The sequence below is a fragment of the Trachurus trachurus genome, assembly GCF_905171665.1.
Source record: "Trachurus trachurus genome assembly, chromosome: 15".
Lineage (NCBI taxonomy): Eukaryota > Metazoa > Chordata > Actinopteri > Carangiformes > Carangidae > Trachurus > Trachurus trachurus.
In genome coordinates this window covers 20,319,843-20,342,835 of record NC_139906.1, presented here as the reverse complement: position 1 = coordinate 20,342,835, position 22,993 = coordinate 20,319,843, and the positions used below count along the sequence as shown (strand labels likewise).

Sequence of the window (22,993 nt, the reverse complement as noted above, 5' to 3'; positions counted from 1 at the left end):
AAAACTAATACTCCAAATTACAAATTGGCTGTAATAATTCATCAGAACACGTTCTTTCTTCCAGTTTCCGCCAGTGCTCAGACTGGGGCCATGCTGTGTGTGGCAGCTTGCCAGAGGTGATGCTGCAAGGTACCGCTCTCAGAAAGACAGCGGTTACACTGAAGCTGTTAAAACCTCTAATTTGTAGTGATTGTAATTGTGGCCCTTTGAGATTAACTTAATTTACACATTATTACCATCTGTTCTAACTGCAAAAAGGGAAGATGTTTCCGAAGATGCTTCAAATGAGCCCAAATCACTCGGTAAGGTTAGCCCGCTGTGGGGAGTACCATGATGGAGAGACTTAGGTGCCCTTGCCTGAGCTCATTTGCCAACATCCAAGCTTGACTGAACCCTGCAGTGAAGGAGAGAGGAAAATAGGAAGGAACAATAGCGGGGGGGTAAGGGGGGGTTGGGGGGTGGAATCAAATAACATTGAAGCTGGAATCGCAGAGGAAAAGGCAGCACAATGATGATGAGGATTACGATATTGTGAATGGGGAGCAGGAGGACGGAGAGATGTGGAGACGCGTTATATTGTCAGAGCATTAGGGAGGCTGACTAGCTCATTTCGATTTTAGGTCACAATGTCACTTAGGGGAGATTAAAGGGCAGAGAAGAAAGGGAGAGCTGGAGGCCAAATGAGACGATGGGGGCAATCTTTAACAAAGACGCCGACGGCCTCGCAGCCCGATCCGCCGTTAATATCGGGTGATTTTTCTTGAGACTGTTCGGCGTAATCAGTCTTGTGTGGTCTTGTACGTCCAGGTGATGGTTCGTCGTGACTGCCCGCTGGAGCTAATGGGGGGGGGGGGGGGGGGGGGGGGGGGCAGTGGGGGAGGTCACATCACAGAAACCCTTTGAGATGTGAAAGCTCAGCCGTCTGCTTATTTGACCGCCGTGACTTCCATTCCCCCGGCCCTTGCAGGTGGCGGCCACAGCGATAGACGGTTCACAGACTCTGGCCCACTTTCTGCCGGCCATCCAAAGTCCGTATGAGAGCGAGCCGCTCACCACACACCGCCCCACGGCACACGACTTGTGAATTTTTGATGCCTGTTGTGAATGGCCTGCAGTGAAGCTTTTGCTATTATTAACAAGCTGACAAACAGGACCCAACAGGGGAAAAAAAAAAATCCCAGACCGACTGTCTTTGTAAGATTTTAGTTCATTTGTATGACGTGGTGACCACTTAAAACTACATAGAGCAATCTAAGCTAGCAGGGAACATGCCACTATAACTGCTCACACAGTTTATTCAGCCTTTTTACTTCTGTCTCATAACTGTTGAAATAAATGATGCCTATTTTTATTGGGGCTGTTTATGTTAATAAGTAAAAATGGAAGTTCAACACAGCTTCTAAGTTATACTGGCTTCCTCTGTTTTGGACTCTCAGTTCCCTCAGAGATGAGCTCCGGCAGCTCTGACGTCTGTTCAGAAGAGTTTAATTTGATGCTAAATGCCGGTGTGACTGGGCCTCACAGATCCCCACGTTCTACACTTCTGCTTCGTTTCACTGTGTTTTTCTGCTGTGTCTCAGTGTCTCTTCCCTCAGGCTTCTCTCTGCATCTCTAACCACAACAGGTTGGGAAGCCAGTCAGAAGAGAGGCTTTCTTTTGGTCTGCTAAATGTTGATCGACTTTCTGAGTGTTTGAGTAAAAATATATCACACAACACCCAAATGCAAAATCCAGGCTATGAATTACATACTTTATTATGGTATCGGATGGTGGGTGTGGATGGGTATAATGGCCGAGGGTAGTGACTGCTTCTTGTGACATCACAAATTTAAGGATGTCCCAACAGCTCGTTATAAATATAAATTTATTGGACTTGCACCTGTATTATGCATCAAATAGTAAAGAGTTAAGTGAAGTACTGCTAAATACAACACCAAATATAATATAATTAATAATATTAATAAATATATATACTACTGTTTTTACTTCTGCATTCTCTCTTTATAGTGCTCAGGCCTTAATCAGGCTGAATTCACATGAGGATTTTTCATATATATAGAGACAAAAAATGTTGCATTCATTAAGTGAGATGGAGAGTCTGCACAATTCTTTTCAAGTCGGGGGTTTTTGATCCTATACACACACACACTCATAACTAAGCCTTAATGATGCATAAATCCCTTTGTGCACTATAAAGTCAAAAACATTTTGTCTTCCCTGTAAAGTCACTGAGTGCAAACCTCCTCTGTCATCATTAGTCAGTGTAGCTGCTATATTGCACCAATGTATTGGATTTCCTCTCATCATCTAATGTCTTTATGACATGTGCATATTTCCATTTGTCTTAAACATTTATGCTGCTCATTTATGCCGCTTGATGGACCAAATCAAAATTACAAATTAGATCAGAGTTGATGGACAGATGGGATCTGTGCAGTGTTATGTATGGAGAGCAGTCAGGATCTGAAGTTGGTCTTAAGTCAAGGAACCATAAATATACTTTTTACTATTGCTGTGTGACAGGGTTCTGTAAATATTGATTTAAAGTTGATGTGGAGGAGCATTTATACTGCTCCACTCTTGGCTTTAAATGTGCAACATTCCCACGCTTAGTTTCCACTCCTATTTCAAACAAACAGCAACGGGCTCAGGTGTTTGTATTAGTTTCTTTTTTTTCCCTTTTTCTTCATCATACATGCACATCGAAGAGATGTAGTTTAGTGATGGAGATGTAAAACTCTGACACCAGGAACCAGGGTGTTAGCTGTGAAGCCTCCAGCCGGGCAGATAGTGTTAATCCCCGTGTATGTTCTGTATGCTCTCCCACTGAAACTCCTCGCAGGTCGAAGACACAGCTGCTGACTGCGAACAGGAGGCGTATGTTGCTGCTACCACACCCTCTCCAGGCTACAACTAGAAAATCATCACCATAGTTGGAAAAAATCTGTGGCCGTAACTCAAAGCTCTCGCTACGTGCGTCAAAGGCCACATGTAGTGGGCTGTGTGTGCCTCTGCTCTGTATGAGTCAGTCGTTGTGCTGCATGCAGCCTCCCCACAGCTCCTTCGAGCAGTGTCTGGTCCAGTCTGCGTCTGCATTCATTCATTAGCCCACTTCTAGCTCTGGCATGTGTGCGTGCCATATGTCCATGAGGACCGCAGCAAAGGAAAACTCAAAACAGACTCGCTGACACAGCTGAGAGGGCAGAGCTCTCCGATGCTGTGGATTTTCAGACTTTTCTAGCACAACTCCATGGACCATGTCCACGCGAGGCGTTGCTGCGGATTGAAAGCTGAATCCCGAGCTCCGTAGGATCGTTGTAGCGGTGCTTTCTTTAGAGCGTTTGTCCTCCAGGTCCAAGTCGTACCCAGCAGCAGAAGGCCAAGAGAGAGGCGACCTGATGGGAGAGCGCCGTCAAAGTTGGTCTTTCCCAGGCTCCTGCTCCATAAATAACAGCTGCTGCTTCGGGAGGAATTCATAGTAGTGTGAGATACTTTACTCTGAATGTCACCTCGCATGCTCTCGGAGAGCAGAGACACAAGCGTCCGGGGTCAGCTCTGCATCGGGGAAATGAAACATGCACTCTGCCAGCCGCTTCTTGACCATTTATGGAAGCAGCTTGTCTTATTCACTTACAAGATGCAATCATTACATCTTCAGTTCCTCCTAGGGTTCTCGGTATGCAGGGAGTGCATTATTAATAGTTCTTACAAATGATAAGATTATGACAGTACTTCGACAGGGAACACAGACCCACCATATTCTCCCTGTCCAGGTTGATAGTTTAAACACTTGGAGGTTAAAGTAGAGTGTCCCTTCTGGTCTGGCTTATTGTTCAAACAAATGTCACTTCACCGTCCTCATCTTTTACTAAAAGCTTAAAAGAAATGCCACAAAAGAATCACCTATAATTGAATTTAATAACTGCCCAGCTGCCTTGAAATTCAAATTTGACATTTAATGTTGAGTTTTCCTGCATTTGTTGTCTCAGCTGACATTTAATTAGTCAGTACCTCAACTGAAAAAAAACCCTAAAGCTTTGTACCTTTTTAAGATACTCGAAACTTAAATTAACTGGAAGGCGAACACTGATAACCGGATGTAAGACGCAACTCTTTCAAAAGTAAGACTCTATAAAGGAATAAGGGAAGGATGTATGGCCAGCTTTAAACTTGCAGGAGTTACCAGAGAAGTCCTTTAATTATAGATGAATCTATTGAGTACTTTTCTGATTAAATTCTAAAGAACCATCTTACGCTGTTCAAACCTGTTTTGTAAGCAGGATAAATATGTTAATTTACCACGGTTAGATGATTTACAAGGTACAAAGTTTGTATATTTGGTTTTTTGCCCGAAAATAACTGGGGGGTCAGATTATGGTAGCGATGCAAGATGAGATGAAGCAGGAGAGAGAGAGAGAAAGTAGAGCATCCTGAGCCCTTCAGCATCACAGATGAGAGATAAATTGGTGATGACCTAGTACTAATGCGTGCGCTGTGAACATGATATTTTATTCAGTGTGGATTTTGATAAAAGTGATCATGAACTTTGAAAACAGGCGGGATTTTTTTGCAACAGGAATCCTTAAAAAAAAAAACTTGTTTTGTGTCTCTTTTAACAGACCAATTTTATCTCACACCAGAGAAAACAGCACTGAGATAACGCTGCTGTTGCCCGGAGCAGCTTCAGCAGGAACAAGTGGTCACAGAGGACCAGGGTGCTGTCTTAGACAGAACTAATGGGAGGGGCCTCATTTCTCGATTAAAAGCAAGTGCTTTGCTTTCCACTATAATTAGTTTAGTTTAATTCAGGACAGTGTAGGCTACAATACCATTGAACAATTGTCTAGAGCAACGAAAAGATGGTCGTACCAGATTTAGATTCGATTAATGCATCCAAATAACTGTGTGAAGGGGCGATGAGGAAAAAAGAAAGAAAAAGTATCTCTCACCCCTTGAAAAGAGGATAACTGTAATGGTGGGAAGTAGAAATAGAGAGTGAGGCTTTCAGGCTGCTGGTGGTGAGAAAAGAAAGAAAGAGAGGAGAGTAAGAACTGCACAGTGCTTATTCAGCAGTATTGATCAGTGTGTGATATGTGTGATGTGCGTGGGTGGACGGTAACGAATTTAGTTGAGTGATGTACTTGAGTAAATTCTTCCAGTATTTGTACCTTCCTCAAGCATTTTCCTCCTTTTTAAGACTGTATAACTTTTTACCCTACACGTACAAGACAAATATATTTCTTTTGGCTCTTTATTACTTTGAAGAAGCTTTTATTTTGAAAATCCGACGGACCATAAGCTGTGTTCATCACAGGAGAAAATCCAATCCCAGTCACCTCCCACACTGTTAGTCATGCTGCGTTTGCTGCATGTTTGAACAGCTCACTTGGAGCCTGGCACCTATAAAGACGAGGAACAAGATTTTTCACCAGAGCCCCCCCGGCCTTATCTCAGGTCTATGCTTGACATTTTAGATATAAAGAGTCGTTTCATTTCAAATGTTTACTGTGTTTACCACAACCAAACAGAAATGTGAAAATTAAATGTGAAAATGATAGCCGTCTTTGTTGTTCAGTTGTGTTTTTATGGCAGTGTACACAGGCTTGGAGTTTGTCCTACAGGCTTTTTATTCTACAGGTTTTACATCCAGTTGATCCATTAGGTTATTTCAGTATCATTAGGCTCTGTAAATGTGCAATAAAGCAATGAGTTGTGCTTTTCTACATTACATTACAATATTAAGTGTTATTAAAAACAAGTTTGGTTATTAAAAGTTAGTTTATGCCCTTAATTAGTCCGACTGTGGTGATGTGAGGTAGTTCAAGCTGTTTCCCATCTTTTCATTCACCAGTGCAACCAGTAAGATCATGGGTGGTGTGTGTGTGTGTGTGTGTGTGTGAGATTGTGTATGACTGTGCAAGGCTGGATGGGCACACATCCTTCAGCTATATTCTGTCAGTGTCAGCAGTGTCTCATTTACTTTCAAGAGATGGAAGAGGCGATGATGCTAGAGGTTAAAGTGAAGAGGAGAAAAGAAAAGCTCCCTCTTCCAATCTTCCACAGCAGGTGAGGGCCAGAGGATTGCGTGACCTGCACTGAAATTAACCCTGGCACAAGCGGCTAGTGCCATCTGGTGTATGAGCAAGTCAAAGAGGGTCTTACTGTGCCTGCAGAGACTTATACCCTAATCGAGCACACCGTTTTCAAATTCTTCAGCTGCCCCCTCCCCTGATCTGGAACGTGACCCGAGGAGGAAGTCAGAAAACGCAGATTTTGCTCCTCAGCCGAACCAAATTCTTCGAGGTGCTGAGCTGAGGAGCACAATGACCGAGCGATGGCTGTCTTGTGAACTCTGAGGGCGTGAAAGCCTGCACTGCTGTTCAATAATGCATCATGTCCCACTAGTGTTGGTGGTTTCAAGAGGGTGTGTGGGGGTGGTGGTGGTGTTGGTAGTGATGGTGTGAAGGGCAGTGTTGGCATGACGGAATCAAGCTGGCCCCTCTGAAGAAGCCCACGTGTCATAGAAACAGATTCATTCACAGCTGAGATCTTATCCCCTGGATTAAGCATGCCATGAGCCAGGATTAATTAATCAAAGCATGTCCACAGTATGAAAGGCAATTTATTGAAATGGAATGAGGGATTAAACTGGAATTATTTATACCGTGCCGTAACTGGTGGTGGGGTTTTGATGTTTGAAATTGCCTAATCAGGGGGGAAGGTTGTTTTCACTATCAACTCTGCATTGCAGTGGAGAGATCAGATCGGTTTGGGCTTTCGTGGGGCGCGCTGTGCTTTGTCACGGCTTCCCCTCAGTGTGTGAGTGAGCGGCGATTACTTAATACGGTGGCGTTCAAGAATGTGACTGTAGATTTCATATCTGTTAATGGCTTTTACCAGGCGAGGAACACAGCCAAGAGAAAAAAAGCAGCATTTTCTTTTTGTTACATAAGCTTGCCAGCGCTGAGGCAGAAGAAATGACAGAGTGATTACTGTCACACTGTACTTAAATCCACTTTCTTCTGTAGCAATTGCTGAGTGGCCCGCCTTATCTAGGTGAATGTGTGCTTTTGTCTGTATTTATGAGACGGCCGAGAGTGGGTGTGTGTGTGTGTGTGTGCAGGGGATTGTGTGTGCACCTTGGAACTTGGACGCAGCTGTGCTTTTCGACTTGTTAACCCCACAGTGGAGGTGTGGGCAGCAGTGGGGCTGAGTGTACAGGACCTCGCTCCTGGAGCTGAGAGAGAGAGAGAGGAGGTGACATGAAGAGCAGCAGTGAGATACAAAACTGGACCCATCAGCTTTACTGCACTGACACAATTTGCCCTTAAGGTGTGAGCCAGATTTTTTTTTTTTGTCCGGCTCAATATGCTTTAGCTCAGTGTGAGTAAGCTCAAGCCAAGGATGACATCTTGGTTCATAAATCAATGTATCACTCAACAGACAGTTTGATAATCAATTACTCCTCATTTGTCCCCACAAAAAACTCATCAAGTGTGAAAATTAGCTGTTATTATTTATTTTTGTCACATTTGGCATAAATAAATATATATATATATATATATATAAATCTTAAGATGAACTGATTATGAATGAGCATTTATGGAGCTATTTGTGAGTTTTAACAGCTGTTGTTACAAGTTACTAAGAGCTGTGTCCAGTGGTGGAAAGCAACATTGGTTCTAACTGTTATTTTTATCATGTTTCTTTTATTGAAGTTAGCATCTAAATTAGTGCTTAGCAACAAAAGATATTTAATGTCTGACTGTTTTTGAGGTTGTGAAAAATCACCTGGCATCTAAAATAAAATATATAAAACATTTTAAAAATATAATTTAGTTGATATGTAATGATTTCTTTGGGAAAATAAGGAAGTCACAGCATTTCACTGTAAATGGGGACATGGCAGAGCTTTTAAACTGTCACAGTCAGCAGCCTCATAATGTGCTATGAAAGAGTAATAAAGATGGAGAGAGAGTGATACAGAAAAACAAAGCTCAGGCACCTTACTGGGTTAGTGAATGAGAGCGTCATCCACATGCATTCCCCTCCAGTAGCCGATGAGATGGAAGATGCAGTGTATTTCTAATTTTATAGCTCATAAACCTCATTCACCTATTCCAGTAATCCACAAGGAAATAGTCCTCCGAGGTGAGCAGGATGTCACAGCTAATTGTTGGGGATACACAGTAAACGCTACACTCAGCTCGGTCATATAATACACACAGTGTCGTGTTTACACCAGCGCTTAACGAGCAGGTGGATCACTAGGTAATATGTCTTGGATTAACGCCTTCGCTACCTGGCCCCCGTATGTCCTGTCTGCTACACTGGCTTCAAATTGATCCACCCCACCAGTCCTCACGTACTGGCGTTCTACGCGCAGTGACCTCCCGCTGACCCCACCCTGACCACTGCTGCTCTCCTGTGCCTCTGTCTGTCATGGTAGCATGATGGAGTTCCCCACCTCTCCTTGACCCCAGCCTTTATCAAACCACTGAGCCACTGAGAAATTGATCTGGGTGGCTTTGATTGTAAATCTATCCACACGTTATGACTTCTGCCAGTAAAAGGGAATGGAGAGAATGGAAAAAAACAAAAAATAAAACAACAACTAAGCATATCTGATAATAAGTAGTAGCATTAAAAGATAATTAAGCTGCATGCCTAAGACTTATGTAATGCATAGAATCACCTCTATCGGCTTGCATGAGTTTGTGTATCCATGAATGATTTTTATGAATGACTTTGTGGGACTACCCGCCTTATCCGGTCTGCAGCCGTGGCCCAGGACAGCACATTACCACCTAGATGGATGCAGTCATTGTGTAGATAAATGACAAAGGTTCCCACTCCCTCAGAAGGGCACCATGAAATGGGAATTATATCAGCAACATTATTCCTCAGTGTGCACACACACACACACACACACACACACACACACACACACACACACACACACACACACACACACACACACACACACACACACACACACACACACACACACACACGCAAAGACAATTTATGCCACACTTGGCACCCAGAATTTCCCTGCGGTGTGCAGAAGATAAAAGGATGTGTTCTGAGGAAGAGGAGATTTTTAAACTGCTGTGTCATTGTGTGTTCAGATCAGATCCAACCACAACCACAGAGCTGATAGTCCACACATACAAGGTGGAATAGCTCAGCTGATTTGAAAAAAAATTAAAAAATCCATAGACACAAACATTACTCTTATATTGCACATCTGAAAACAACATAATCTAGCAATATATTCAAATGTATTTATTCATTAAGTCTTCAGTAGTAGTCAGATTGAGATCAGTGTAATTAGCACAGTGTGAAGATGACAGGTGTGCCTCTGGGAAACACTGCTTTACATTTAACACAAGACCTCATATATTTCAGCAGTTGCACACAACTCCCGAAATAACTTGTTTTCTTACAGTAACTTCTTTTTTTTTTTTTTTTTTCCTGTGGCAGAACAACAGTAGCAGTAGTTTTTAATCCATCCTCAAAGCAGCTCTGCTAACAAGTTTATGAATCTGTGTGATTGAGCTGGAGGAGGAAGAGGAGGAGGAGGCTCATAAATCTTGCAAATTTCTCCACATACATAATCTAGGCTGAAATGAGAACAAGAATGTCATTATGTTGCTGGAATTTCACACAGCAAAAGGCAAACGGCTGCTGCACGAAGGGGAGAGGGGCTATTGATAGTTGGCAGAGCTGCAGCGCTTTCACTCTCGAAGGTTGTGTGTGTGGATTCCCTCCCCTGGCTTTACTGTATTAATGCAAGGTGTGTGTTTTTTTCTTTCTCCTCTTTTTTTTTTTTTTTTTTGGTTAAACCTGGCACGACTGTGTGAAGTAGTTCGAGTCATACTGTATGAGGAGGATGATTCATCTTTACTACAGATCAGTATCATATCTTCAGCATTGAGTTACTATGTCGTGTGTGAGCAGGGAAGAGCTGCCACTAAGAAGACTTTATATTTCCCCCTTAGTGTATCAAATTTATTTTCATCTCCTGCAGTATATCCTCCCTTATCTATTGGGTCTCCTCCTGCTCGCAGTGCATTTACTCCACTGAGAGAGAATTTAAATGGAGGGGTGTGTTTTCTTTTTTTTTAATTGATGGAAAATGCACCCATGCACACGGGGGAGATGGCTGTGGTAAAATGCAGTGGAAGTTAAAGCGCAGTGCAGATGAGAATTGCAAGGAGATCAAAACCCAGCGCATCAGGATTCAGTGCGAGTAAGACAGAAATGGAGGGAGGGGAGGAGGGAGGGAGGGGGAGTGGGTGAAATCGAGGGGCAACCCCCCTTTCTAGACGAGGGATTCCTTTACTGCAGTGATCAGCAGTCCCCCCCCCCCTCTCTCCCCTCCTCCTCCTCCTCCCAGCAAGTCTGCTGCTCCCCTCCTCTCTCCCCATGCTTTCACATTCACGGTGTTCTCTTTTTTATCTTCATCTCCCCTCTCCTTTCTGTTTCCCTTCATCCTTTCCTCCCCTTCTCCCTCCCCCTCTTTTTTTGTAACCACCATCTCCACTATACACACACGGGGTATCGGTCACGTTTCAGTGGGGAGGGATTGTCTGCTGCAGGGTACAGTATATGCAGCACATGGTTAGAAACGCAAGCGCACTCGTGACTCACACCCTTTTACTCCAGCCTTCATTTATCTCTATCGCTCCCCTGCTGCTCCTCCATTTATCCTTCCCTTCTTTCTCCACCTCCACCCCTCCACCCCCCCTCCTCACCTCCAATTCATCTGTCCATCTTCCCAGGCATTCCCGATGCCCGTTTCTGTCTTTTTTCCTTCTATTTTTTTGCTCTCCCTCTCTTAGTCGTATGACATTGATTCCAAGGTTGCTGTGCTATTGACTGCTGCTACGCTGTTAAATATTTCAGGCAGCGTTTCAGTGGCGGTGTGCCGGCCAGGAGGGGGGTGGGAGGTGGGTGGGGGGGCTTCGCTCAGTCGCTCTGCAACTACCGCTGACAAACAGGCTGGCGAACAGACGGGTTGGACGCACGCACGCACGTACACACGCACACATGCACGCGTGCACCGGCCACCTGCAAACACACTGAGGTACATTCGCACCTATACGTGACTCTCCACAGATGGATGCACCCGCACGCACACACACTCCAGCATATTTGCATATGTTTGTGTGATGGTGCCGCGGGTGTCGGCCGGTGTGTGTGTGTGTCTGTGTGTGTGTGGGTCCGTGCTGGTGATGTTGTGGGTATCTGGATGAAATCTTTCCTCCTGGCTTCAAGCTGCTGAAGTTAATGAATGAGCAAAGCAGTGCTGGGCTGCTCTCTGCAGACTGTGCAGTTATTCTAGACCGGCCAAAACGCCTTCCTCAGCATCTCATCTGATCAGCCACCTAATCACTGTTTGGGCTCCTCTTGGTGCCATGGGATGGTAATCAGGATTCTCATTTCGGACTCTCACTCACACATTTCATCACAGACTTACTGCAACGTTTGGTCACTTTTGGCCTGGTTACCCCAAATCTGTCAATCTGTAGAAAAATGACTGTCCAGTTACTTCTCATAAATGTTTACAGAAATCCCCATGTATTTGCAGGTGCAGAAAAAACATGAAAGAAAAAGAGTTTGCAAGAAGTTTTTATTTTCTCATGGGGGGGTGGTGTCATATGTTGGCAGCTCCAGCAGAGGGAGCGCTCAGTGGGGGGGAGGGCCTCCATCTGTGGACCCTCGCTGAGCCAGCCTCTGAGCGGTGGGGGAGCCAATGGTGCGTCGCATGTACCTGGTGAGGACAAAGACCCAGAGCTGACGAGGGGGCTCATCACTCATTAATGTAGCGATGAGCAATTTTCAGGCTCACAAGACTCAGTGGCTGTTAACTGTGGCAATTGGTGTTAATCTAGACATTTATCCTCATCCCCATCATGGTGACGTGTGCGTGCCGTGGTCTGACTGGTTGGGACCCTCTGACTGAAAACTGGATTAGCTGTGGAGATGTGATTGGCAGTCACCGCCGCTGAGTAACACTGGGACATTTAATGAGCAGCGACTGATTGTCAGCAGTGTTTGCCAGGTTGATGCTGGGATTACAGGTGTAGTTTCTTTGAACTGGCATTGAGTTTGACTGTGGTAGTTAAAGGAGACACATTATGCCCCTTTTCCACAAATTAAAATAGTTCCCAGGTGTCTTGAAGACATGTCTGTGACATGCTTCGGTCCAAATACCTCAAGGATCAAACATCACAGCTCTTTTCATCTGCTCAAAACAGCCCTGTTCAGAACGGCTGGTTTCAGTGCCTGTCTCTTTAAATGCAAATGAGCCACTCCTCGCCCCGCCCACTGTACCTGTACCTGTACTCACAGGTAGGGGTGGTGTTAAACAAATTACACTAACCCTAACTAATGACATAATTGTATGACAACTGAAGGAACAGCTCATAAAACCACATGGATTTTGAACCTAAGGAGCCTGAAAATTATAGATTTATTTTTGTCAATTCTTACATTTGGGGGGCCGGAAGGCAAGACAAACACCCAAATATATGTTAAAGAGCCTTCAAAAAGTGATATTTCCATAATATGTCACCTTTAAGTTCACACAGCTGTCGGTGACCATAAACCTGACAAACATACTGAACTGACTGTAGGAGCCATATTATGTATGTTTTTTTGTATTCATGGGCTTGGTTTGTGTGTGCACAGTGACACTGCACTGGCACTTGGGTGAGGGGTGTGTCACTGTGGGTGTGTGGTGTGTACTTACTTGTAATTGCACTCACCTGTTCTCCTCAGCTGGCATTTGAACATGGGTGTGGGGTGAGCAGAGTCGGGAGTGAAATTTTCTATCAACCTCTTTAATTTACTGGATCATGTTGTGTTTTAGATTGGATTAGATTTAGATTGTATTGTCCTTTTCAGGATAATTGTTTCCACCTTCCACACAGCCTGTGGAAGCCATGTGCAGCCGTGTGCTTTGCCTTTATTATCTTTGCGCAGGCGTTTGTAAGTATTTTGAGCTTTTGCATCATTGTGATATTGAAATAAAGGTGCTAAACAAAGCCTCGGAACCTAGAATGGATTTCTGGTGTGCGCGTCAACAATTTTCTCCCATGTTCAGCCCACAGCGGCTGATTGATTTTTAGTGCTTCCCAGTTAGCCACAATACTGCCAAAAACGAAATCTGAACTTTAAATGATCTTAAAATGTTTTTACTGTAACAAATCTCAGTATATACATTAAACATACAAATCTTACTTTGAACTATGAAATCTGAGCCACAGTATTCATGAGCTCTTGAGCTAAATTACCCGGCCTTGTCATGTGGCACACACAGGGAAAAAAAATAGTGCATTATGAGCTTCCTCTGCTGGTTCCTGTATCACAGAGTTAGCCAGGATATCTGTCCTGCTGAGTAATGATAAACTCTGGCCTTACGATTCAGACCACTGACTTTAGTGTGAGCAGCTTAGCCTTGATCCTGCTTCTCTGATGCTGATTTTCCAGCATAAAAATGCTGTGATTGGCAGATGGGTATCCATGGTTATTTTGTGCTTAGCTCAGTGCTTCAGATACAGAAAGCGTCTGCTTGCACTGACAGCACCCGCTAAGATATCTTTTCATTCCACAGCTGTCAGTCCAGAGTCGTAAAACGAGAAGCAGCGAGGGCTTTGGATCTCCGCTTGTTGTGATTCAGCTCGGTGCGGGTCAGCGAGCGAGTCTGTGCATATTGTAAAAAATCTCATATTACCCCAGTTGTACATAGAGCGAGTGCATCAGACTGAGGCCTGCTGGATGCTGGGTGCCATGCAGTCAAATCTGTTGACAGTGTGATAGCTGACCTGAGCCTCCAGGAACTGAAGATTGAAGTTATTGAATGTGCGTATTCACTGTGCACTCACAGGAGAACGTAATGTCGCCTGCATACCCAGTGAAAACAGTTAGATGCAGCACAAATCACATGGCCCCGGGCGCCACTTATTAAATATTAGGGCCCATTCTGCAGAGGAACAGAGCTCCTTCTCTTTTTTTTTGCAATGCAGTAGAGACATGTTTTGTTTGTGTGTGCACACAGTTAAAACTTTAATCAGAGAAGTTGTGTTTTCGCCCCCTGGCGCTCCTTCCTCGCTTGATGTCTCATCCTCGCTCCCAGTTTGCGTAAGTTTGAGGAAATCAGGAAACTGACAGCCCGCCTCATGCCTTAAAAGGCTTGATCGAGAAAGAACGAGGAGCTCTGTAATTTGAAGCATGTGCTCCCTGTATGAACACTCCTACTTCACTGAAAAGAAGGGGGAAAAAATAAGAGGGTTTCCCCGAGCTCTGCTCCAACATTTACCTCCTTCCCCTCCTCCCGCTAGTCTGTGACACAAGTGGAGAATTCATACTGAACCACACTGTTGTTATTCAAGCTGCATGTGGCTGCTGCCTTCATTCTGTGTCTCCCACTGTGGCGTTTTCCTCCGAGTGGTGGTTTCTGTGTCTGGATGCTGGTGTATGTGAGAAGCTATGTGTGTGTGTGTGTGTGTGTGCGGTTGTGTTTTTATGCGTCAGCCTGTTGTGGAGTATTTCTGTGACTGGAAAAGCTGCAGTCGGATCAGTTCAGATCTATTAATGTGAGCTTCTTTGGGTGTGGCTCCAGCCTGTACACGGGAACATTTCCAGAAACTGACGCCATTTTGTAACGTAATATAAGAGGTCAGCCTGACAAATACACAATGCACAGATTTAGGGTATAGTGTCATGTTGCTGGGTGTCGCACACTTGGCTGATAAAAGAGTGTTATGTACAAGTGGTGTGACCGTGTCGTTGCCCTTTCTCTCCTTGTCTGCAGGTTTGGAGGGGCGGCCCGTCATGGCACGGCCAGAGACTGTTGTGTACCTCCGCTGCTCCAGAAGGTAAGACCTCATAGTGCTTTATTTCTGACAATAACAGCTCTATGAAGGATTTCCCTGTTTTTAAGAAAACCCCAACCCCAGCCTCTGCCCCACGTTTCAAAACAAATGAGTGTTGTGCCTTTGAGGAATTCTGCATCGATCAGACAGGAGAGGCTCATTTGGAGTTAACAGGCAGTAGTCATTAATATGGAATCCGTCTTGGGGGAAAGCATCTGGTTCTCTGTGTGAGAGGCAGGAGGGATGGAGGAGGAGGAGGAGGAGGAGGAGGAGGAGGAGGAGGAGGAGGAGGAGGAGGAGGAGAGGGCAGCAGTGAGTTGATTTGATTTTAAAGCTATAGCATTAATAGCTGTAGCTTTTAGGAGCAGAGATAGGGAGAGGAGGATCCTCACGCCTTCAGCAATGTGTCTGTCTGTGATGATGAAGGAGGACAAAGGGGAACAGGTGCAGGGAGAGGACAGCTCAGCTACCGGAGGCAAAGTTTCCAGTCGTCGAGAAGCGGGTGCAGAGTGAAATGTCTGCACGTCGTGTCTTGGAGTTTGAACTTGGTCAAAAGCTCGAGCTGTGCCAGTGTCGCCGCCGCCGCCAATCCTTCACTTCCTGGTGTGGAGCCCATGCAGGCAGAGATGTGCTGATTCACTGCAGTGGTCCTGAGCAGGAGGGAGAGGTTGTCGGGCGCAGCAGCAACAAGGCAGCAGCTCGGATCTCCCTCGTGTGTGTGTGTGTGTGTGTGGACTCGCAGCCCTCTGTCTTGATTCATGGCTCTGTCATTAGGGGCCACTCAGCATGATAATGCTATAAGCTGTGCGGGATCATTACAACCAGCTTGGTTACGGAGCAGTAACTTCAAAATAGCGTTAGAAAAGTGTGCGTCCTTGGTACACACACGCAGCCAAAAGCTTTCAGTGAATGAATACACGGTGACGTGCAGCTCAAGGTCTGTCTGATTGTCAGTGGGTTCCTTTCTAGCCTTTCTGTCACAATAAGAAACATCAGTCGTTGGCGTCAATGAATCAACACAATCGTCCTGTGAGGAGCTTAAGAATAAAATGCTGCATAGATCAGTGGCTCTCAAAATATTCCACATTAACGACCCCTGAACTGACACATAGTCGTCCATATGATAAGATTTTTGCTTTTATTACAGAATAGACAGATTCTGTCATTGTGTTACTTACGGATGTAACAATAGTGAGCCCCCTCTTTTGCTGGGGACCTTCAGTGACCCCATCCAGGACCCTCGGGGGTCTGCAGACCTTTTTGGTATCCGAATTCACATGGTTTACAAATAACTATTGAATTAGCTGTAGATACTGTATGCAGTGTTTACAACATTGTAACTGAAGTATTGATTATAGTGTCTGATGGTGAAACAATAGACTGTGGCTGTTATAAAGGGCTGCTGCCGCCATCGGCTCTCTTGAGTTTTTTTGCAGTTGAGTTGGTGAACTCCTCCCGACAGGTGGGGCTGCTGCTGTACTGCCCCCTGCTGGGTCTCAAACCACACTCCTCTTTGGGGTCAGTTGGTTTTTTAGCTTGAAGCCGCAATTTAGCGCCACAGCAGCTGAAGGTCAGAGGTCTGAAATGTTTTGTGGTGCCGTCGGGGACAGTGTCGGCCTGTCGGGTTAGTTCAAGGCAGAGGTACAGACGGTACAAATGAGTTATGTTTATGTTCAAAAGCAAGTGACAAGTGCTAAGCAAAACAAACAGGACATTTCTCCTCATTTATTTTTATTGAATGTTTAGTGTCTTCCATCAGAGGGAGAGAAGTACCGGTACATGAAAGCTTGTTTCCACAGAAAGGGAAGGGAAATGAAGGGAAAGGGAAAAACTCTCTACTTTTTTTTGGCTGCTGTGTTGCGGTGTTATGTCTTTCTAGTTTTGTTTTGTGCTGTGTCATGTCTTTATGTTTGCTTTATGTTTGTCACTTGTATTGCACAATAATAATAAAAAAAAGCTTGTTTCCACGGTTCACTTGGAACCTCAGGGTGTCACTTTACATTTTCTGCTTTTGTGACATTTGTCTGACTCTACATTTTCTTTTCTTTTTTGCCTTGCAACCCCCCCCCCCCGGCAGAGGTGACAGTGGTGTATCAGAACGGGCTGCCGGTGATCTCAGTCAGTTTGCCATCCAGGCGAGAGCGCTGTCAGTTCACCCTCAAGCCTCTCAGCGACTGTGTGGGAGTTTTCCTGCAACAGCTCCAGGCAGAGGACAGAGGCATCGACCGGGTAGCCATCTACTCCATGGGTATGCACACACAGACACAATAACACACACACACACACACACACACACCCACATTATGTCCATTTGCTCCAGCAGGTTATACGTATACGTGTCCTCAACACGCTTTCAAGTGTTCTTGTATTTTGAGGCGATTAAGTGATCCTGCAGCTGTGGCTCTGCATCCCAGTTTAATACCACTGCATACGCCATGAAATGATTTTCCAGCCCTCGCTCTGCTCGCAGGGCTCATTATACAGGAACAACTGGTACTTGAAAATCTTTCTCTTAGCGTGTGAGTGCATCTGCTTTTACCTCTCGCCCGTAATCAGACAGCAACGAGGCTGATTATCAACAGAGGTGAATGGCGTTTGAAGTGGCCTCCTACTGTATCAGTGCTGCTCCATCTCTCTTACTCACTCGCTTTCCATTTGTCTCTTTCCGTTCCAGATGGAGCGAGGGTTGCCTCCTCCACGGGCATAGACATCCTGCTGCTGGATGACTTCAAGCTCGTCATTAATGACACCACACACCTAGTGCGGCCACCGAGGAGAGGTGAGGAACGGGCGACAGTGAAGCCGGAGGCCTTGTGCTGTTTTGCTCTGAGTCTTTCCCCTCACAGCCGGCCATTAATAACAAGAGAAAGAGGTTGTTTTATTGCCAACAAGTGGGTCACATTAAAGCCGGTGTGTTTGTTTTGCGTGTGCTTGTGTGTGTGCTTCAGAGCTGCTGCCCCACGAGGAGGCGGAGAGGCTGAATGACGTCAAGTTTTTGGTGCAGCAGCTCTACACCACCCTGCGCATCGAGGAGCACCAACTTAGCAAAGAGCGCGAGCTGATTGGACGACTGGAGGACCTCAACACTCAACTCCGCCCCCTAGAGAAGGTCAGTGCACTGACATCAGTAACATCTCTGTGTTTGGCTGCAGAAGGCCATTACTGACCCAGCTAACAAAGTAGAATTGAATTGAATTGAATTGAATTGAATTGAATACCTTTATTGTCATTCATACCAAGGTATAAACAAAATTCAAATTGCAAACCTCCATGTGGTAGCTGAACAGTGACCTTGAAAGACAAATTGTTTGCGTGCTCTTGCACACTTTTCAATCAAAATCGAGAGGAGCTGTGGTTGCTTAGCATTTTGAAAGCCTGTTTATAATCCTCTTATCTGCAGATGATATGATCATCTGCAGATATCTGGTGTTGTTTCTGTTCAGCCATTGAAGATTCACAGTTGAAGAAGGCCTGACCGTTCATCAGCGGTGTGATTAAGGGACAATCAAGTTGGGAATTTGATGGAAATAACAAAGTTGTTAACTCTGTAATCAGTTTGTGATCACAACAAAACAGCTAATCTTATGATAATTAACTCTTAAAGTGGGAAAAAAAAGAAAAAGTTATTTTTGATCTGTCTGACTGTCTTGCTCTCTTCTTGACGTCTGCACAGGTGAGGGAGGAGTTGAGTAGGAAGGCGGAGCGGCGTAGCACCTGGGTGCTGTGGGGCGGCATGGCGTACATGGCCACCCAGTTCGGCATCCTGGCCCGGCTCACCTGGTGGGAGTACTCCTGGGATATCATGGAGCCCGTCACCTACTTTATCACTTATGGCACAGCCATGGCCATGTACGCCTACTTTGTGCTCACACGCCAGGTAGGCCACAGCGAAACACAGTAATAGCTTGTTTGTTGTGAAAGATAAAATCTTTAGTTGAGTAGTTGATTAGCTATTTCATAAATAGCTAATTAACCATTTGTTTCAAGGAGGAAGATCCAACCTCTTACATTTTTTCCTATGTATTATCTCATTGTACAGGGAATATCTTTGGTTTTTATACAGTAAATCATTTGAATATGTCACCTTGGACTTTGAAACTGAAATAAATTCTGATGTGCTTTTCTTAAAATTTTCAGATATTTTCAAAAGATTAAATAAATTATCATCAGATTAATGTTGTTAATAACCTTACTGCTAGTGGGCACGTTTTAGATGCTTCCTTTGAGCCAAATACTGATTCCAATACCAAATATTTGGCGAAACTAATTGAACAACCAGAGAATGAAGCATCACAGTAATGAAATCCAACGGTTATGCTTCTTTTGCAACACCATGTGTGAAGTAGAAATATTTTTGGCTGTTCAAAAGGCTGAACTGTGCTCTTTGAAATTTGATTCAGCATCTGTGAATCAGAATTTGATGTTCGGTGTGTTGTGAGTGGGATTTGGCCCAAGGACAACCCCCTCTGAGTAACTAACTCTGTCTGTGTGTCTCTGTAACCTGCAGGAGTACATTTACCCCGATGCTAGAGACAGACAGTATCTGCTGTTCTTCCACAAGGGGGTGAAGAGGACACGCTTCGACGTTGAAAAGTACAACAAGCTGAAGGGTGATGTCGCTGAGGTACAGTGAAGTCGCTCGGCGAAAAGCTGAAGGTTGTGTGATGTTGAAATAAGCACGAGGGATTCGCACATTTTATGGTTCAATACTTGGATTTGTAACAGTTGTGGATAGACCTACTTTTAAACCTCCTCCTCCCACACACACACACACACACACACATACACAGTTACTTTCATCTCATCGTGTTTTTTCACTCCGCCCTCTCTCTCTCCTCTGTCCGCCCTCTCCAGGTGGAGTTGGATCTGAAGCGTCTCCGGGACCCGCTCCAGCTCCAGCTCCCAGTTCAGCAGCTTACCGCCAGTAAAAATTGATGGAAGGAGTGACTCCCTCCTCCTCCTCTCTCAGCTCCGACCCATTACCCTCTTCCCTCCTGTCGTCCAACACCCTTCTCCCTCCCCTTTTACCCCCAGCTATTTCTCAACCCCCTCCCTTACCCTCCCACACCCAATAATCCCATCCCTTTCTCGACTGTGGGAGTTAGTTTTTTTTATTTTGTTTTATTTTGTTTTGGGTTTTTTTCTTTTTTTCCTTTTTTCTTTCTTTTTACTTTCCTGACTGAAAACTCCAGTTGGAATTGCAAGTGAAAACCGCTTAAAGACAACGAAGAAGGATGGTGAGAATACCAGGAACTGAAAAACTACAGCCGAAGTTTGGTGAGGATGATGAAAAGGACGACGACGATGACAATGATGATGATGATGATGATGATGAGGATGATGGAATACAACTGGGCACTATGGATATGCCTCAAATCTTCAGAGTGACAGCCTGCAGGGAACTCCAAAGGGGGAAAATGGGAATTTACCACAACTCTATAGACACTCAAGGACAGAGGACACGCAGAAGGGCATTGTCAAGTCTTTGTGTGTGTGTGTGTGTGTGTGTGTATGTGTGTGTGGGACTTTCAGGGTACTCTGGGACACCGACCCTGGCCACACAGCGGGTCGACACAGCAGTACAGTCCCGCTTCCTTGAGCAGTCAAACTGTCAACACACAACACACCTATACTCTTGGCTGGGGCAGGCTCCAGGGAGACTCTCTGTCCCTCATGTTAAAGTTTACAAGGAAGTCCTGACTGCAGTCGCACCATCAGGGAGACGGTCGTCTTCCTGTAGCTGAACTCTGCTGCCTCTCCCTCCCTGGGCCACGTCTCCTCCAGGTGACGGACAGGTGTCCTTCCCGGTGTGACCTTTGTGTCAGGAGCTTGTCTCGTCCCGCAGGATGTAGGCACGGCGACGCCTCGTTTCCTCTTCCTGTTGACGTCCTGTAGCGGCCCGGTCTGCGCAAGTTATGAGAGTACTACCGACAAACAACATCACTGTGTGTTCTTTTATTCCAAAAAAAAATATTTTGGCACTTTTTATTTTGAAAGCCATAGTATATTTGTTATGAAAAGAATATAAAAATATATATATGTATACAATCAAATAAACAGATGACCAGAGGCTAGTTTTTTCAGTGGGGGGAGGAGCTCTCTTCCAAACGTCATCTCATGAGAATCTCATTCACATCCTCTGGAGATCTCCTGCCACGAAAAGACCCCTGCTACTGCATATCCACAACGTCACATTACGCACATTCACACTGTATGCTATTCCATATCTTTTCATGACAAACACACGTGGTATATTTTAACAGTAACTACGTCCAGGTTGGACATACGGCTCGTGTGCATGGCCAACAAAGGGGGCGACAAAGCTGAAGCCAAATCAGGCTGAACGTGGCTTTGATTGGAATTGATTACTTTTGAGCAATGCCACGTTTGGTCGGAAAAAAAAAAAAGCTGCTTAATGCTTCAAGTAATGAAGGGGTTAAAATGCTCAGAGACCTTTGCCTTCAGACAAACCTTACAGGCATGTTATAGGTTAATATATCTGATGAAATGAATGGCTTTTTAAAAAAAAAAAAGAGGAGCCACAGTTTACAGGAGGAGCAGAATCTGACTAAATGTCCTGCAGTTCAGTATCTCCCTCTTCCCTGTATCATAGATTTTACCTTTTCCAAATCAGCCTTTTCCTCTCAGCCTATAGACAAAATAATAGGCGACATCCTAAAAAAAAAACGTGGCATTGTATCATTGAGGCTTTTTTCATCCTGAAACAAAGCCAGAGTGTTCTCCTCCCACTGTTGCTGTAATGCCCCCCTGCTCCCTTGATGGCAAGGCAGGGTAGACTGCATGCTGTGGTATGCCCTCAGTAGAAATTTGTGAATGTGTAGGAGCATTATTGCAATTTTGTACTTAATTGGACACTTTTCTTTGCCACATCTAGCTGAAGTCTCATCCCCCCCGATCAGTTACATCAAAAGTGATAGAAGCCATATGTTTAAGTTGTCCATTTGTTTTACTTTTTTGGATGGTCACTGAATAAGCTTAGTTTTCTGTTTAGGGTGGGGATTGGTGGCCCTCTCTCCACTCCCATTCATGAGTCAAAAAAAGAGTCTCAGTCAGTTATTTTCACTCTTAACTGCTGGATATCGCCTCTGCAGAGGGGGAAGCACAACAACATGACGTGCCTGCACACAGACTCCAGCTCCAGATCATCTCCTGCTCACGTGTAAACAGTTGGCCGAGTCCGACCGAGGAGATCCTTGTGTTTAAATGCAATTTTGTTTTTTCCTTTTTATTAAAATGCATGATTTTAGGTGAAATCAGACGTTAGCCATGCAGATCTCAGAGCAGGATATGGTCCGATCTGTCACTGTGTGTGGTGGTATGTGTGCGTTATCTCCAAGGGAAATGGTGCCTTTTGGATGAGTAATTAATTAAATGATATTTCAGTTTGGTAAACATTAATTGAAATGACGCCTTTGCATTAAGGAGGGCTACATTTAAATGTTTGGAAGCTGAAAAAGATCTTTCTGTGTGTGTGAGAACGTGTGTTTAATTAATCCATATGTTGATGAGTGGTGTGGGCTCTAGGTGCAAAGTTCAAATCACCATATTCATGAACAGTTTGTCCCTAATCCCCGCTTGTCAATAGTGGTAAAAATCAATCCCACCCTCATCCTCATGAGCTTTAAATTCATTTTTTTCCCTCAGACACACACAATGACACTCATACACACACACAACGTTTCCTTGGAGATGTATTCTGGGAGCTGAGAGAGTTGAGGCCTCTGTCAGCAGTCCAATCCTCCCCTCTGCTGTTTTTCTGCACAACACTCCTCCCCATCATCACGTCCTCCTTTTTTTTTCTATCACACCATCCACCGTTAATTGCCTTTGTTTTTCTCTCGCTTTTATTTTTTAAAAACGAAATATATCAAATATAGGGAAACTTTATTATAAAGAGGGTGTTGCATGAATGTATGTTTACATGGGAAATTATGTAAAAATTAAAAAAAAAAGATGATTTATCAAAAAAAGGGAAAAAAAACAAAACAAAAAAAAACACAACAACCTGCAAAGATAATTTAAGAACGTTGTTCGTAGAGATTCCTAGATATAAAGGGCAGTGGACAGGACTGTGTCTTTACAACCTG

General features: G+C 44.5%; 1 protein-coding gene across 1 annotated transcript in view; it reads left to right on the top strand.

Annotated features, from left to right (window-relative positions):
* Nucleotides 1-22,910, top strand: part of mcu (mitochondrial calcium uniporter) — a 55,791-nt gene extending 32,881 nt beyond the window's left edge. The window contains exons 3-9 of the mRNA XM_083988387.1: nucleotides 14,825-14,888; nucleotides 16,963-17,133; nucleotides 17,560-17,664; nucleotides 17,834-17,994; nucleotides 18,559-18,762; nucleotides 19,393-19,509; nucleotides 19,740-22,910. Of these exons, the coding sequence (XP_083844513.1) occupies nucleotides 14,825-14,888; nucleotides 16,963-17,133; nucleotides 17,560-17,664; nucleotides 17,834-17,994; nucleotides 18,559-18,762; nucleotides 19,393-19,509; nucleotides 19,740-19,820 (903 nt within the window). The 3' untranslated portion in view covers nucleotides 19,821-22,910. The remainder of the gene's footprint in view (nucleotides 1-14,824; nucleotides 14,889-16,962; nucleotides 17,134-17,559; nucleotides 17,665-17,833; nucleotides 17,995-18,558; nucleotides 18,763-19,392; nucleotides 19,510-19,739) is intronic.
* Nucleotides 22,911-22,993: the final 83 nt, after the last annotated feature.